This window comes from Rhinopithecus bieti, unplaced genomic scaffold, assembly GCF_001698545.2.
Source record: "Rhinopithecus bieti isolate Rb0 unplaced genomic scaffold, ASM169854v2 scaffold_24392, whole genome shotgun sequence".
Lineage (NCBI taxonomy): Eukaryota > Metazoa > Chordata > Mammalia > Primates > Cercopithecidae > Rhinopithecus > Rhinopithecus bieti.
Genome location: NW_016812542.1, coordinates 4,764,373 through 4,782,629, shown reverse-complemented (window position 1 = coordinate 4,782,629; position 18,257 = coordinate 4,764,373). Strand labels below are relative to the sequence as shown.

Sequence of the window (18,257 nt, the reverse complement as noted above, 5' to 3'; positions counted from 1 at the left end):
ATCTCCTGACCTCGTGATCCGCCCGTCTCGGCCTCCCAAAGTGCTGGGATTACAGGCTTGAGCCACCGCGCCCGGCTCTTTTTCTTTTTTTTTAAACAGAGTCTCCAGGCTGGAGTGCAGTGGCGCGATCTCAGCTCACTGCAACCTCTGCCTCCTGGGTTCAAGCGATTCTCCTTGAGAAGCTGGGACTATAGGTGCCCACCACCACGTCCGGCTAATTTTTGTATTTTTAGTAGAGACAGGGCTTCACCATATTGGCCAGGATGGTCTCAAGCTCTTGACCTTGTGATCCACCTGCCTCGGCCTACCAAAGTGTTGGGATTACAGGCGTGAGCCACCGCGCCAGGCCAAGAATTCAGTCTCAATATAAGGAAGTTCCAGGAAGCCAGAAGTACTTCCTTACCATACCTGTTTTATTTGCTTCTTTTCTTTTTTTTTTTTTCCTTTGGAAGTAAGAGTGTAATACCTTCTTTGGAGATTTTACAGAAAAGTGTAAGTAGCTAAATTCCTTGAATAGTTTAAGTGCATACCTACTTGGAGAGAAAAGAATATACCTTCTGGCTATATGATTATTGAAAGTAGTAATAATTATTATCATCTAATTAATTTTACAGGCTCGGCCAAAAAAACTGCCATGAAAACATTCATCTACCTATAATGACTTAAAAAGATTTTCAAATCAAAATGCTATTTTTTCTAAAACATCTTTCCCAACCAGGGCTTTCTGAGAATAACTTACACAATCAGCTTATTAAACAAGTATGGTAATTTAAATTTCCTAAATAAGTACTCCATTCTTTTATTATTTATTTTTTATTTTTGAGACAGGGTCTCACTCTGGATTTGCAGTGGTGCAATCACAGCTCACTGCAGCCTCAACCTCCTGGGCTCAAGCCATCCTCTTACCTCCCAAGTAGCTGGGACTACAGGCATGCACCACCATGCCTGGGTAATGTTTGCATTTTTTGGTAGAGATGGGGTTTTACCATGTTACCCAGGCTGGTCTCAAACTCTTGGGCTCAAGCGATCTGCCCACCTAGGTCTCAAAAAAATAAAAAATAGGCCAGGAGCAATGACTCACACCTATAATCCCAGCACTTTGGGAGGCCGAGGTGGGCGGATCACAAGGCCAGGAGATGGAGACCATCCTGGCTAACACGGTGAAACCCCATCTCTACTAAAAATCCAAAAATCAGCCAGGCAAGGTGGTGGGTGCCTGTAGTCCCAGCTACTTGGGAGGCTGAGGCAGGACAATGGCGTGAACCCAGGAGGCGGAGCTTGCAGTGAGCCGAGACTGCGCCACTACACTCCAGCCTGGGCGACAGAACGAAACTCCGTCTCAAAAAAATAAAATAAAATAAAATAAAATAAAATAAAATGAAAATGAAAAGGATATATTTTCATATACTAGTGAATAAATCCTGACAAATAATACTGTTTAAAAATAAAATACAATTTTATACTTTTACAAGTACTTAAGCGAGCCTGCTGTGATGTGTTGTTAAAGTGAAGAAACCTTTATAAAATAATAATTTTCATAGCTACACTTTAAAAATAAATTATAACATTAGAATGCTCCATTTTAACAAACCGTAACACCTGTAAAAAGTTTATGAAAATCTTTTAGCCTGGCCTCTATTCCCACCAGTTAACATACCCCCCTCTGGTGGACAAATGGAAACGGTACATTTAGTGTATGGGGTTCTTTCTCTTTTTTTTCTTTCTCTTTGTTTTCTTCCTCCCTCTCTACCTACTTTTCTTCCTTCCTCTTTTTTCTTCTATCCTTTTTTCTTTCCTCTCTGTTGCCAAAATTATAGGGACTTACTTGTTTTATCAAACCATCTCTCTTTTCCACCAGACTCAATACAGTTCTTGCTTCTTTCTTTCTTTTTCTTTTTCTGCGACAGAGTCTCGCTCTGTCGCTCAGGTTGGAGTGCAGTGGCGGAATCTCAGCTCACTGCAAGCTCCGCCTCCCCGGTCCACGCCATTCTCCGGCCTCAGCCTCCCGAGTAGCTAGGACTGCAGGCGCCCGCCACCACGCCTGGCTAGTTTTTTGTATTTTTTTTAGTAGAGACGGGGTTTCACCGTGATAGCCAGGATGGTCTCGATCTCCTGACCTCGTGATCCGCCCGTCTCGGCCTCCCAAAGTGCTGGGATTACCGGCTTGAGCCACCGCGCCCGGCCAGTTCTTGCTTTTTCTAAGAGACATTTTTAAGATCTATTTCTCAGAGAACCACCCAAGGAAGTAATCAAGTTCAGTTCTGAAGACAGAACTGTAATTGAGATATAATTACAGTTGGGGGCAGGAAGAAAATAAAAACAGGTATTGAAAGGATTAAAACAGAAAACATCAGTAGTAAAATAAGCAGGAACTCAATTATGACAGAAAACACTTCACTAAATGCTGAGTAAATGCTAACAATAAATGCAAAACCCCAACAGTGAACTGGAATTAGACTGGACAAGAATGGGATTCCTTATGTTTGTTTCAGAACTTTATAATAATTAATAAACTACTGTAGTTGGCTTATTCCTGCAACTAAGGTGAGGAACCCCAGGGGAGCATCACAGAGTCCTAGTGAACATGTGGGGCTCTTGAGAGAAAACACACCACACAGTGGTTATGGGGAACCACTTGCCACTTAACCCCAGTTTTGACTAGATGTAGACATCACTGCTGTGGCCAAAATTATACTGACTTCCAAGTTTAAAAAGAGACTATTACTCCATTACCAATAATAGTAATAAACAGTATAATAGTAATAATAATAAATTACTATAAGTATTATCATCATTATTCCAAAGCTACACAGTTTGCTGAGAGCAGTCAGATGAGGGTTGGCTTTTTGTTCGTTTGTTTTGTTTTTCCACCCACAGCATTCCCAAAGCTAGTCAAGTTCCAGTCACATCCTTTAGATTAAGTCAGGTCTGTGCCATCTTTCAGCGCTCATGAAGCATTGGCCTCTGGCAGAGGCAGCTCTGAGAAATTAAGGTTGGCTTAACCATAAACAGGTTCTTCCTTGTTCAGTACCATGCATCTAGCATTGGAAGACGGTTTAAAAGTCATCTATTCCAGCTGGGCACAGTGGCTCACGCCTGTAATTCCAGAACTTTGGGAGGCTGAGGCGGGTGGATCACCTGAGGTCAGGAGTTCAAGACCAGCCTGGCCAACACAGTGAAACCCCGTCTCTACTAAAAATACAAAAATTAGCTGAGCATGGTGGCGGATGCCTGTAATCCCAGCTACTCCGGAGGCTGAGGCAGGAGAATCGCTTGAACCCGGGAGGCAGAGGTTGCAGTGAGTCGAGATTGCTCCATTGCACTCCAGCCTGGGTGACAGAGCAAGACTCCGTCTCAAAACAAAACAAAACAAAAAAAGTCATCTATTCCAAACTGCCACCCAGTACAAGGATCCTTTCTGCACTATCCCTGACAAGTGATAACCTAACTTCCACTTGAACATTTCCAGTGATGAAGGAATTCACTACCACCTACGTTTACCTATTTTGTTCTTCAGAGTTATAATTGATAGAATGCTTTATTTAGCTAAGTTCTGCATCTCTTAGACTTTCATCCGTTGTCCTTAAATGTGTCCTCTGAAGTAGTAAAATCTCCCATGTGAAAAATACTTAAAGGAAGACAGCTATCACGTATTCTCTTTTCCAGATTAAATATTTCTGATTCCTTTCATTGTTCTTGCTAAGAAACGATTTCCAGCTCCTTCCTTGGTCTGACAGAGCCGACTTCGTAACCGAACTTGGACCCCCGGATGTCGTCTCAGGGTTGAGCCGCAGGGTGTAGGACGCTGAATGGCTGCGCCCGGTGCGCGCTCTCGTTTGAATGCGTAAACGTTCAGAGCGCTGGCCAATAGAGAGGAGCGGTGGCTGCGCTTCTTTCCCCGGGGGTTATTGTGGGCCAATCACAATCTTCTCCAGACAGGGGGCGGAGCCACGCCAACAGTCCGAGGTCGCGCAGGCGCTGGTACTAAGTTGGTCTGCCAGTTGCTGCGTTGTGAGGGGTGTCCGGGCAGGTAAGTAAGGAGAGTATTCCGGTTCCCCATCTGAAAGAACGTACACCGGAGGAGGTCACTGAGTCTTGGGGGGAAGGAGTCCTGTGTCTGCCCAACATGGGAGTTTTCGTCTCCTCTGAAAGGAGAGCCTCAGAAAAGCCACCGTTGAGCTGAGGGTCTCACAGTATCTTTGCATGAAATCGTGGTGAGAGCTCCCCCTAGCCGTCCTCCTGCCACGGCAGGGAGAAATTTGCCACTAGAAAGGACGTAACAGCCCAGTACTCGCTGCAGGTTGTGTGTGCACTGGCTGTTCTTTTGCCTTCTTCAACGTCTGGTCGAAACACACGTTTCGTTCATTAATTATCCAAATTTACTGCAGACTTGATACAAAAAAAAAAGACTAGGGACCTGCCGTCAAGGAATTCCGCCTAAGGAGAAGAAACTATCAGATGAATTAGAACACGATGCAAATAGATGTGGACTCACAGAGGGTGACGTTGAAGAGGTGTGAGGGGTGGGGATGCATTACTGGAGAAGGAGTTGTGATTTAATATGTACTTATCTAAAGGTGTGAAAGAATAATACTTTTATGAGCAGCAGGAATAGGGCAGTGTGGCTGAAGCACGAGTTTGTGGAAAGTAGATACTGGATATAAGGCGGGATATAAGGGTTAGATTGTAAAGAACTTTTATACCTTGAAAAATAGGCAGTTATTCGTGGCATTTGAGCCACAGAATGGCATATGCCAATTTTGGTTAATATAGTGAGGCTGGAGTCTGGTTGATTCCTTGGGAGAAATTGCCTTGCTTGTTCTAATCCTTTTACCATGGCTTTCCACTGTTCTCATTTTATATAAAGGTACACTTTATACTTGTGATATTTTAATGTACAGTCAGCCCTCAGTATCCATGAGGGATGGTTCCAGGACATCCTGCGGATCCCAAATCCACCAAAGGTCAAGTCCCAGATATAAAATGGTGTAGTATTTGCATATAACCTATGCATGTCCTCCCATGTACTTTAAGAGATGGGGATCTCCTTTGTTGCACAGACTGGTTTTTTTTTGTTTTTTTTTCCAGAAAGAGTCTCACTCTGCCACCCAGGCTGGAATGCGGTGGCGCGATCTTGGCTCACTGCAACCTCCGCCTTCTGGGTTGAAGCCATTCTCCTGCCTCAGCCTCCCAAGTAGCTGGGATTACGGGCATAATCCACCACACCCTGCTAATTTTTGTATTTTTAATAGAGACGGGGTTTCCTCATGTTGGCCAGGCTGGTCTCAAACTCCTGACCTCAAGTCACCCACCCACCTTGGCCTCCCAAAGTGCTGGGATTACAGGTGTGAGCCACCATGCCTGGCCAGTTTTGTTTTGTTTTTGAGACAGTGTCTTGCTCCGTTGCCCAGGCTGGAGTGCAGTGGCGCAGTCTCAGCTCACTGCAACCTCCACCTCCTGAGTTCAAGCCTTTCTCCTGCCTCAGCCTCCTGAATAGCTGGGATTACAGGCACCCACCACCACAGCTGGCTGATTTTTGTGTTTTTAGTAGAGAGGGAATTTCCCTATGTTGGCCAGGCTGGTCTTGAACTCCTGACCTCAAGTGATCCACCTGCCTCAGCCTCCTGAAGTCCTGGGATTGCAGGCATGAGCCACTGCACCAGGACTCACAGGCTGGTCTTGAACCTCTGCATGTCCTCCCATATACTTTATTTATTTTAGAGATGGGGTTCTCCTTTGTTGCACAGGCTGGTCTTGAACCCCTGGCCTCAAGTGATCCTTCTGCCTTGGTCTCCCAAATTGCTGCAATTACAGGTGTGAGCCACCATGTCCAGCCTCACCCCCATATACTTTGAATTATTTCTTGATTACTTATAATACCTAATAAAATGCTAAGTAAATTGTTGTTACACTGTATTGTTTAGGGAATAACGACAAGAAAAAATGTATAGTACGTGTTTGGACGAGTTTTGTTTTTTAGTTTTTTGAGACAGAGTCCTAATCTATCGTCCAGGATGGGGTGCAGTGGCGTGATCTCAAAGTACAAAACACTTTCAGCAAAAAATCTTTATTTTTAAGAAAAAAGTATTTTTTCTCATTTTCTATTTCTGTCATAAATTTTTATTCTTTCCAGTGGAACCAAAACTTGAACTTCCTGATGGTTGATACATGCCCAGCAAGACTGATCAAAGAAAAGATGGCACAGATAAACAGTGTTAGAAATGAAAATGGAGGCCGGGCGCGGTGGCTCAAGCCTGTAATCCCAGCACTTTGGGAGGCCGAGACGGGCGGATCACGAGGTCGGGAGATCGAGACCATCCTGGCTAACACGGTGAAACCCCGTCTCTACTAAAAAAATAGAAAAAACTAGCCGGGTATGGTGGTGGGCGCCTGTAGTCCCAGCTACTCGGGAGGCTGAGGCAGGAGAAAGGCGTGAACCTGGGAGGCGGAGCTTGCAGTGAGCTGAGATCCGGCCACTGCACTCCAGCCTGGGCCATAGAGCGAGACTCCGTCTCAAAAAAAAAAAAAAGAAATGAAAATGGAAACATAACCATAGATAACTACAGAGATTAAAAAGATAAGGTGTTATACAAATACATGTAAAATTGCATGTAATAGATAAATTTGTGGAAAAATTTAACTTGCCAAATTGATGCAAGAATAAATAACTTGAATAATATTTAAATAAATTGGATTTGTAGTTTAACATTTTCTCAAAATGAAAACACCAGGACCAGATAGAGTTATTCCAGACAACCTAGTAACAAATTATCTCTTGGACTAATCCACAATATATATTTTTAAAAAAGGAGGTGGCCGGGTGCGGTGGCTCACGCCTGTAATTCCAGCACTTTGGGAGGCCGAGGCGGGCGGATCACGAGGTCAGGAGATCGAGACCATCCTGGCTAACATGGTGAAACCCCATCTCTAGTAAAAATACAAAAAATTAGCCGGGCGTAGTGGTGAGCGCCTGTAATCCCAGCCACTGGGAGGCTGAGGCAGGAGAATGGCAGGAACCCAGGAGGCGGAGCTTGCAGTGAGCCCAGATGGCACCACTGCACTCCTGCCTGGGCAACAGGGTGAGACTCCATCTCAAAAAAAAAAAAAAAAAAAGGAGGCAACGCTCCCTAACTCGTTTTAGGAGGCTGCAATAACCTTGATACCTAATAAAGACAAAATTAGAAAGGACAGTTATAGGCCAGTCTTATTGATTAGCATAGTGTTAAAAGTTTTCCCTTTAAGGTTAGAAATCTGACAAGAATGCCAACTATCAGCTTTTCTTTCTTTCTTTTTTTTTTTTTTTTGCTGTTGTTGAGACGGTCTCACTCTGCCACGCAGGCTGGAGGTGCAGTGACACAATCATGGCTCACTGCAGCCTCCATCTCTCCAGGCTCAGGTAATCCTCCCACCTCAGCCTCCTGAGTAGCTGGGATTATGCCAGCATGTCTGGCCTAGCTATCAGCTTTTGTTTTCAACATTGTACTGGAAGTTACTGCCAGAATAGAAGGCAGGAAAAGAATTAGAAGGGAAGAAATAAACTGATTATATGTGGATGATATGATTGTCAGTGTGGAATTACCATTCCCAGACTACTCCCCACCCCAAATAGATTCATCATTACCATTACTAAGGCTTTGGTTAAAAATCAATTAGATTGGCTGGGCGAGGTGGCTCACACCTGTAATCCCAGCAGTTTGAGAGGCTGAGGCGGGCGGATCACCTGAGTTTGAGAGTTCGAGATCAGCCTCACCAACATGGAGAAACCCTGTCTTTACTAAAAAAATACAATATTAGCCAGGCCTGGCACATGTCTGTAATCCCAGCTACTCAGGAGGCTGAGGCAGGAGAATCGCTTGAACTGGGGAGGTGCAGGCTGTGGTGAGCCAAGAGCACACCATTGCACTCCAGCCTGGGCAACAGGAGTGAAACTCCGTCTCAAAAAAATTAAAAAATCAATTAGATTTACATGTATCAGTAAGAAATGGGTAGTAAGTAGTGTTTTTGAAAAGATAGCAAAAATACAAAGTACTTAGAAATCAGTCTGACAAAAGTTAGGTAAAGCTTTGTAGAGAAAATTATAAAACCTTTGGAAAGCATCAAAAAAAAGACTGAAACAGCGTGTTCATGGATCTTAGGATTCAGTATCATAAAGATATCAGTTATCTCCAAATTGATCTATAGCATCAATAAAATTACAATCCAAATCACAGAACCCTGTTATGATTTGGATTATAATTTCATATATACATATTTATGTATATATTTATGGACTTATGAACTGATTCTCAAATCTATATGGAAGAGCAAAGAGTCAAGAAGAAGTCATTCCTGAAGAAAAAGACCAGGTGGATAAGCTACAGTAAAACATCACATTATACACCTTAAATATATACAATTTGTATTTGCCAGTTATATACCTCAGTAAAGCTGGGGAAAAAAATACATAATAAAAATGAATAAGCTATAGTAAATCAAACAGTGGAGTATTGTCTCAGAAATAATCCACTTGACCGATGGAACAAATTCAAGAGTCCCAAAACAAATGCACACATATAGAAATTTAATTTATGGTAATATCAGCAGGGAAAGGATGGACATTCAGTAAATGGTGTTAGAACAATTGACTATTCATGTGAGGAGAAACTTTAAATTGGGCCCCCACCTCACTCACTATGCATAAAATTCAGTTCCTAGTGGATTCAATATTTAAATTTGAAAAGCAAAATTATAAAATATTTGAAGACTAGGAATATCCCTACATTTGGGGGTAAGGAAAAATTTAATACACAAAGTATAAATGTAAAGGAAGAGATTTTAAGATTATGTTAAGAGATGTGTTCATTGAAAGACACCATGTACAACATGGAAAGATAAGCACAAACTGGGGGATATTTGTAACACATATTAAAGGATTGGTGTCGGCCGAGCACGGTGGCTCACACCTGTAATCCCAGCACTTTGGGAGGCCGAGGTGGGTGGATTACGAGGTCAGGAGTTCAAGACCAGCCTGGCCAAGATGGTGAAACCCCATCTCTACTAAAAATACAAAAATTAGCCAGGTGTGGTGGCGGGCACCTGTAATCCCAGCTGCTCAGGAGGCTAAGACAGATAATTGCTTGAACCCAGGAGGCGAAGGTTGCAGTGAACTGAGATTGCACCACTGTACTCCAGCCTGGGCGACAGAGCGAGACTCCTTCTCAAAAAAAAAAAAAGGATTGGTGTCCTTTGCTTGGTTAGTAGTTACAGGGAGAACTAGAGTTGAGAAGAGTGTTGGGTGAATATGTGTGTGGGTGTTGGTTTTAGGTGAGAGAGATTTTGAGCATATTTGAATATTGAGGGTGAGAAAGATGGAATAATTGATGGACTAGTATCCCTGAAGATTGAGAGAAGGTGGAATCCATAATACATGGAGAGAACCTCGGATATTTAACATTTGTTTGTACCTGAGAATGTTGACTGTCTTTACCATTCTTGCTCTCACAAAGCATATGTAGACTTCCTTACAACAGCTAATATTTGTCAAGTCCCTTACTATGTCAGGCATATTAAGGCTACAAGAGTAAGCAAAATCAGACCCAGGCCTGGCCTCATGAGTTTATTATCAGTGGAAACACCCATTATTTAAAACCTTTAGTGTTTTATTTTTTGTAGAACTTTTGCTTTTTTAATTCTTTTCTTTTCTTTTCTTTTCTTTTCTTTTGAGACGAACTCTTGCTCTGTAGCCTAGGCTGGAATGCAGTGGCTCGATCTCAGCTCACTGCAAGCTCCGCCTCCCGAGTTTACACCATTCTCCTGCCTCAGCCTCCCAAGTAGCTGGGACTACAGACGCCCGCCACCACGCCCGGCTAATTTTTTGTATTTTTAAAGAGACAGGGTTTCACCATGTTAGCCAGAATGGTCTCGATCTCCTGACTTCGTGATCCGTACGCCTTGGTCTCCCAAAGTGCCGGGATTACAGGCATGAGCCACCACGCCCAGCCAACATTTTTAATTCTTTATTTTAAAAACATATTTGCTTGAGTAGATAAACATTCACAAGAAGGGAATGGAAAAAACTCAGATTCCCTTGTCAGAATAGAGATTAATAAGAGGAATCTTGGCCTGGCGTGGTGGCACACACCTGTACTTCCAGCTACGTAGGCGGCTGAGATGGGAGGATTGCTTGAGCCCAGCAGGTAGAGGTTGTAGTGAGCTGAGATTGTGCCACTGCACTCCAGCCTGGTTGACAGAGCAAGACCCTGCCTTCAAAAAAAAAAAAAACAGGTGCAATGACTCATGCCTGCAATCCCAGCACTTTGGAAGGCCAAGGCAGGCGGATCACCTGAGGTCAAGACATTTGAGACCAGCCTGGCCAACATGGCGAAATCCTGTCTCTACTAAAAATACAAAACTTAGCTGGGCATGGTGGCGCACACCTGTAATCCCAGCTACTCTGGAAGCTGAGGCATGAGAATTGCTCAAACCCAGAAGGTAGAAGTCGCAGTGAGCTGAGATGGTGTCACTGCCCTCCAGCCTGGGTGACAGAGTGAAACTGTGTCTCGAAAAAGAGGACTCTGTCCCCCACCCTCACTACATTGAAACTGTTTGCTGAAAACTTCATAGTCATTATTGCTGATGATTTTATGGTCACCTCTTTTCTCCTCCAGTGCATCCCAGCCAGCTCTTAGTGTGGAGCAGTGAACTGTGTGTGGTTTCTTCTACTTGGGGATCATGCAGAGAGCTTCACGTCTGAAGAGAGAGCTGCACATGTTAGCCACAGAGCCACCCCCAGGCATCACATGTTGGCAAGATAAAGACCAAATGGATGATCTGCGAGCTCGTAGGTATCAAATCATGTATATGATGGAAGTCATGACCCTATTGAAGATTGTGCTGAAATAAACTATTTTTATATTCTTCTAAAGTAAGGAGCAGTTATAAGGTCAGAGTGCCCTACCGTCTTTCTACCCTAATTTGTTTACATTTATAAAAGGTTTGCTTCACATTTCTTGCTTCTTTGACTTTTTATTATACCTTCTGCTGATTTATAGCCAAGATTTAAAGCAGTGAAGCAGTGTTTAGATCAAAGATATCCATCTCAAATATCTGTGAAACCAGATGGGAAACATACATGATTAGAATACTGCAGTCCAAACAAAACAAATCTGTAGGTTGTATTTGGTCTTGTGGCCAACATTTTGCAACTTCTGCTTTAGATTTTCTATATGTCCTTTGACACCATTAACTTTTTGAGTACATTAGCATTATGGTGTGTTGCATGAGGACTTGTTAAAGTCCTGAGAGAGAATTATTGTCCTAGGCCTAGTTTCTCTATTAGGGCCATAGACCTCATTAGCTCCATATGGTGGTAATTCAAATGATCTGATTCCCTTTTAACTTTTTCTTTCTTTCTTTTTTCTTTTAAGAAATATTAGGTGGAGCCAACACACCTTATGAGAAAGGTGTTTTTAAGCTAGAAGTTATCATTCCTGAGAGGTTAGTATGAATCAGCTTCTCAACCTACATGGTACAGTGCATTTATTGGGAGACAGCAGTGTAGTAGATAGAGCATAAAGGACTAGGTTTTAATCCTGGCCTTATCATGACTCAATGTGACCTTGACCAAGTTATTTTATCTCTCTGGAGTTCAGTTTCCTTCTCCGGAATAATGGGCCAGATCACATCAAAGACCCCTCACTTTTCAATTGTGGTAAAATATACGTAACATAATGTTGACCATTTTTAAGTGTACAGTTCAGTGGTATTAAATACATTCACATAGTTGTGCAACCATCACCAGCATCTATCTCCAGAACTTTTCATCCTCCCAAACTGAAACTTCATAGCCATTAAACTCTAACTCCCCCTTTCTCCCTGCTCTCAGCCCCTGGCAACCACTACTGTGCTTTCTTAATATTAAGCTCCTCCTCACTTTTTCTTTAACATTTATTTTAGGTTCCGGGGTACATGTGCAAGTTTGTTATATAGGTAAACTCATGATATCACGGGGATATGTTGTACAGATTATTTCGTCACCCAGGTACTAAGCCTAGTGTCCAGTAGTTTTGCCCTTCTCTGTCCTCCCACCCTCCACCCTCAGGTAGGCCCCAGTGTCTGTTGTTCCCCTCTTTGTGTCCATATGTTCTTATCATTTAGCTCCCACTTATAAATGAGAGCATGTGGTATTTGGCTTTCTGTTCCTGCAAAGACCATGATCTCATTGTTTTTTTATGGTTAAGGTCCCTTTTGATTCAAGTCTCCTTTAAGGCTCTCAGCAGGTAAGTTACAGTTGTAGTTTTGTACAGAGCTGAGAAGGGAAGAAATGACTATATAACAGTTGAAACATAGGTATGTAATCACTAGGTCAGATCCTGGCCAAACTTGTTAAAGTCTTGAGAGAATAGCTTAATAATCATGTGGTGCATCAGTTCTAAAAATAGACTGGGAACTTTGCAAGGTCTGTGTCTCACAAAAGATACATAATAACCAAATGCAATGTATAAATTGTAATTGAGTACTGTTTTGAAAAATCCAGCTATAAAAAACAAAAACTGGGGAGAACAATTGAAATCTGAACAGTAAATGATATTAGGGAATTAGTTCTTAAATTTTTCATAGGGGTGATAGTATTGCATTTATATGGGAGAATGTTCTTATTCTTAGAAGATATGCTCTAGTATTTAAAAGATAAAGTGGCTTGAATCCAGGTGATAGATAAACGGATGTTTTCAGTACTGTTATTTCAAACTGATTTATTGTAAATTTTCATAATGAAAATTTAGGAGGAAGGACAGTTTTCCTCCCAAAGGCTGGCTCCCTGACATTTCTGTAATACCAACATTATTGTGACCAAGAAACTATTTTAAATGTATTTAGAAGCAAAATTATATAATGAAAATTACCTGTTGTCTTATTCTTTCATAGGTACCCATTTGAACCTCCTCAGATCCGATTTCTCACTCCAATTTATCATCCAAACATTGATTCTGCTGGAAGGATTTGTCTGGATGTTCTCAAACTGCCACCAAAAGTGAGTTGTGGGTAAATGGTTGACTCTACAGCGTTCTGTTTTCTTCATCTATTAAACTTGAATTAGAGTGTCACATTATAATATGAAAGCAACTGTTTATCTGTTTGTGTATAGGGTGCTTGGAGACCATCCCTCAACATCGCAACTGTGTTGGCCTCTATTCAGCTGCTCATGTCAGAACCCAACCCTGATGACCCGCTCATGGCTGACATAGTAAATATCCCCATTTTCCTCTGCAACATATATCCTACCTTGTCTATACCGCAAACTCTCCCTGTGTGAGGATAGCTGCAGCAGCTCTAACTGACCACTGCAAATCATTTTTTTCTCCATTAACTCTTTGATTTCATCTCAGTCCTCAGAATTTAAATATAATAAGCCAGTCTTCCTCAAGAATGCCAGACAGTGGACAGAGAAGCATGCAAGACAGAAACAAAAGGTATGATGTTTGCTACTATTGTTAGTTAATTAAGTATATGTAGTATAAAGTATATATGTATAAATAATGTTTTTTGGATTTGCCAAATTTGTACTGAACTCTAGAATGCCTGATCTTTTTCTCCTATTGCAACCTTCTAAATAATTTCAGCAAAATAGCCTAATAGCTCAACCAACAGTAGATGTTTCTTAACAGTTGTCATTTATTGGCAACACGAGAGGGCAGGCAGCATCTGGTTAATTTTTTTTATATTACAGATAGCAAGGATAGCGGGGTGGTGTCTCAGATTCTTTTTTTCTAAGTTGTCCTTTTAACACTGAGAAGAATCTATATTTGCAGGGACTAGTTGCAGAGATGGGGGAAACTTTTCTTATGGGACCATTCGTGGAAGAAGGTTGAAGGAAAAACTTCAGGTTGATAGAATTTCCTCATTTAGCAAAATGCAAATTACAGGAACATGGAAGTTAGCACATGGTAGTTCTTGCTGAGTTATACCATCTTTCAGATTGAGTTAAATAGCAGTTGTTACTTGTAAAAATAAATAAAAATTAAAACAAAAAAAATTGAGGAAGATGTTTTTGAGAGACTATCATATGCACAATGCTATATATAAATCTTGCAGCAAAGAAGTACATGGAAATAATATTACAGAGCTTCATTTTTCTCCATCCTGGCATTTGTGTGAACCTTACTGTATTTCACCCTGTCTCCTCCTTTTTAGGTTGATGAGGAAGAGATGCTTGATAATATACCAGAGGCTGGCGACTCCAAAGTACACAACTCAACACAGAAAAGGAAGGCCAGTCAGCTAGTAGGCATAGAAAAGAAATTTCATCCTGATGTTTAGGGAACTTGTCCTGGTTCATCTTAGTTAATGTGTTCTTTGCATAGGTGATCTAAGTTGCCTACCTTGAATTTTTTTAAAAATATATTTGATGACATAATTTTTGTGTAGTTTATTTATCTTGTACATATGTATTTTGAAATCTTTTAAACCTAAAAAATAAATAGTCATTTATTGTTGAGTATGTGTTTATCCTGAATGTGTGTCTGGGAGTAAACTGGCCAGAGAGGTATATAATCAGAACATTAAAATATTTGGAATTGTCCTTTAGTCTACCAACTTCCCAGCACCGCTAGGGACACTGAATGTTTGACACAGATGTAAAATAGCTGTAGAAACAATTCAATTACCCTTACGCTTTCAGGGATGATAGCTTTTCTGAGGTCTTAAAATAATGTGGTAAGAAGATAATAGATCCTTTTGCAAATTTATTTTTTTGCAGCTTTCACTTTTTGTGATTTACATAGCTGACCAGAATTCTGTGATAAAACTTCCATTTGTTCAACAAATACTTATTGAACACCTACTATGTGCCAAGTATTATGCTAGTGTTTGAGAATGAAATGGTGAGAAAATTGGATGTGAGATTAACCGAATACTCATAAAAATGTAAGTAGGGATTTCCTCTCTCCAGCATCATTTTATGGCAAGTACCACTCTGGACAATTTGGTGTCAAACTTGAATTCCCTACTCATGATTTTGTAATACACTTGACTTACCTTTATAATTCTATTTAAATGACAGAGATAATAGATTTGAGCAGAAATCAGCTGAAGTAGGAGGAGATCACCCAGGCCAAGCTAAGACTTTGAGGAATGTATTTTTTTTTTTTTTTTTTGAGACAGAGCCTCGCTCTGTCGCCCAGGCTGGAATGCAATGACGTGATCTCGGCTCACTGCAACCTCCGCCTCCCGGGTTCAAGCAATTCTCCTGCCTCAGCCTCCTGAGTAGCTGGGAATACAGACGCGCACCACCACACCCAGCTAATTTTTGTATTTTTAGTAGAGATGGGGTTTCACCATGTTGGCCAGGCTGGTCTCGAACCCCTGACATCATGATCCACCCACCTCAGCCTCCCAAAGTGCTGGGATTACAGGCGTGAGCCACCATGCCCGGCCTTGAGAAATGTATTATAGATACTGGACTTGCCTAGGCAGATGACTGAAGACTGTAATGCCCTTGTCCATATCACAGTGTAGCAATGATGATTTTTTACCTAGGCTAGGCACCATGCATGTAAAATGCATCTCTGAATAGGCACCTTTCATTCTTCTACCTATGAATTACCTTGTACTCTTTACTGAGCAGCAGCCTGCCATACTGCTTATGTGGTGGTTGCACTCATGCAAAGAAAAGAAGTATGAATTTATATAATCCATTAATGACAGGTCATGGCAGAAGCTAAAAATACAAATTTCTAACGTCTACAGTATTTTTGAACCCACTTTTCAAAATCAGTTACTGGTCTTTTTTTAAAGCCCAGGAATTAATTCTATTCCAGGCTTGTTTCCTATGCTTATGCATACTTAAGTCAGGTTTGGAGTTCCTAGATACCATTAGTATATCAATTAGGATACTTACAATTGTGAGTGAAATTCAACTCACACTGGCGATAATGAAAGAAGTTCATCGCCTTACTAAATAGAAAGTCCAGGGCTAAAGTGAACCTCTGGGTTGGTGAATTCAAAGGCTCAACAATATCATCAAGATCTTGGTCTCTTCCTGTCTGCCATCCATAGTATCAGCTTTCTCTTAGGCTGTTTGTTCCCCAAGTTTCTTTCCCTCCTAGGATGACTACCAGCAGCAGTGGGGGTTATGTACTTTCTATCCAGCCAGGCCAGGAGACTCTACTTTCCATGAAACAAAAGTCCCTGTGGACCGCCCTGAAAGCAATCACTGTTGCCAGGGAAATGCCATGTGCTGATTGCTCTGGGCTAAACCCAGATATGAAGTGAGAGATGGACTTAGGGAGTAGTTGTAGGAAAAGAGCACCTCCTGTAGGACAAAACCCCTTACACTTCTATCACCATGTCTGGTCAGCTCTACCAGCTGCTTTTCCCTACCGCTACTTAAACACTAGTTCAGCTGCCATCATCTCTCACCTGCACTTTAGCCATAACCTTCTATCTTGTTTCCTTGCCCCCATTCTTGACCTTTGACACTCCATGCTCTTCACAGCAGCAAGAATAATCTTTTGACAATGTAAGTTGGATTTGGCTTCATTCCTCCAAGTGGCTTCATCTTGCAATTAAAAGCCTAGTCTCGGCCAGGCGCGGTGGCTCAAGCCTGTAATCCCAGCACTTTGGGAGGCTGAGACGGGCGGATCATGAGGTCAGGAGATCGAGACCATCCTGGCTAACATGGTGAAACCCCGTCTCTACTAAAAAATACAAAAAAACTAGCCGGGCGCGGTGGCGGGCGCCGGTAGTCCCAGCTACTTGGGAGGCTGAGGCAGGAGAATGGCGTAAACCCGGGAGGCGGAGCTTGCAGTGAGCTGAGATCTGGCCACTGCACTCCAGTCTGGGCGACAGAGTGAAACTCCGCCTCAAAAAAAAAAAAAAAAAAAAAAAAAGCCTAGTATCCTTCCCTGACCCATAAGACCCCGCATGATCTGACCCCTGCTTGCCTTATATGTCCATCCTCATTGCATACCCTCAAACCCCTTATACCTTACACTCCTCCATCCACACAGTCCTTTCAATCTCTTGAACACACCTAGCTCGTTCCTACCTCAGGGATTTCACATATGCTATTTCCTCTGCCTCCTACATTCCCCAGGATAGTCTCAGCTTGAATGTAGCTGCATCAGAAAGTTGTTTTCTGTCCCATCTAAAGGAGCCCTAGATCCTCAGGTACTCTCTGGTCCATAACCTATTACCCTAATTAATTTTCTTTATAGCACTTCTACCTATCTGGAAATGTGTTCATTTTCTAATGTGTATATTGTCTTACTCTAAGCACTGGGGATATAGTGGCTACAAGGAACTTTTCTCTCTAATCACAGGAAACACCAGAGCCGAAAGCTATTAGAAGTCATCCAACCATTTCTCTGCCTGAAGTACCGAGGACTGGACTGGAGAACAGAAGTGACATGCCTGAGGATTTAAAAGCCCAGCTCCCTACTCCCAGCTCAGGAAAGGATGGAAAAAGGCTAAAAGCATGGACTTAGATCAAGGAGACCCAATTTCAGCTAACTTGTGACCTTAGCTTTGTACTCAGTCCTTCTATTTTTTCAGGTTTTACCTCTGCAAAAGGGATGATGATGATGCTGCTGCTTAAGACTCATGAGGTTGTTGTGAGGATTGAATGAGATGATGCATGTAAAGCATCCAGTACAGGGACTGGCATGGTGCTGACATTTATTGAGTGCTTAGCAAGGGCACTGGGGGATGGAGACCAACCATAGGTGGGTCTTAAGGAGCTGCCCTGCCCACTGCCAACTTGCCAATCTGCTCTGTTCCTTAGATAAGCAAGCTGAGCTGTTTCTCAATTCCAAACCCCTAATTAAAGAGAGATGACATCCATGACTGATCATATAAACATTGTGGATTCCAAGTTCCCCTCTCCTGCTGCCCCCAACCCCCCTCTCTACCTCTCCCCAAAAGCTATCTAAATAAGAACAGATTTTACCACCCACCTTGTGGGCAGACTCAGCTGAGGCTGGAACTAGCTATTTATCCTCCGGCTGCTGCAGGAATTCAACACATACAAATAAAGCTCCTTTTCCAGCCAAGTGTGTATTTTTCCATCAGCGTGTGGCCCCCCTGCTCAGGTTGTCTTGTTTAGGTTGGGGCAGCCCAAGGGAGGGAAGGACAAGGAAGGGGTGTGGGGCTATGATTTCAGAACCTGCTCCCCAGAATGGCTGGCTGCAAGACATCTTACAGTCCTGAACCACACTGGGCTGCCAATGAAGCCCGGGAGAGGTTGGGGTGATGGACACAGACATGCTACACACAGAAACAAC

General features: G+C 42.3%; 1 protein-coding gene across 8 annotated transcripts in view; it reads left to right on the top strand.

Annotated features, from left to right (window-relative positions):
* Window positions 1-18,015, top strand: part of UBE2T (ubiquitin conjugating enzyme E2 T) — a 21,491-nt gene extending 3,476 nt beyond the window's left edge. The window contains exons 1-9 of one of the 8 annotated variants that reach the window (XR_001890023.1): window positions 3,918-4,030; window positions 10,647-10,819; window positions 11,406-11,475; window positions 12,904-13,009; window positions 13,124-13,222; window positions 13,365-13,448; window positions 14,170-14,259; window positions 14,735-14,901; window positions 17,298-17,391. Coding sequence is in view for 7 of the 8 variants with exons in the window: in XM_017896490.1 (XP_017751979.1) it covers window positions 10,711-10,819; window positions 11,406-11,475; window positions 12,904-13,009; window positions 13,124-13,222; window positions 13,365-13,448; window positions 14,170-14,259; window positions 17,298-17,462 (723 nt within the window). In the remaining variant the exon portion in view is untranslated. Of the gene's footprint in view, window positions 1-3,917; window positions 4,031-10,646; window positions 10,824-11,405; window positions 11,476-12,903; window positions 13,010-13,123; window positions 13,223-13,364; window positions 13,449-14,169; window positions 14,474-14,734; window positions 14,902-17,297 lie in introns of those variants that run through there. The other 7 variants (XM_017896489.1, XM_017896495.1, XM_017896494.1 and 4 more) reach the window with 7 other exon arrangements.
* The last annotated feature ends 242 nt before the right edge of the window (window positions 18,016-18,257 follow it).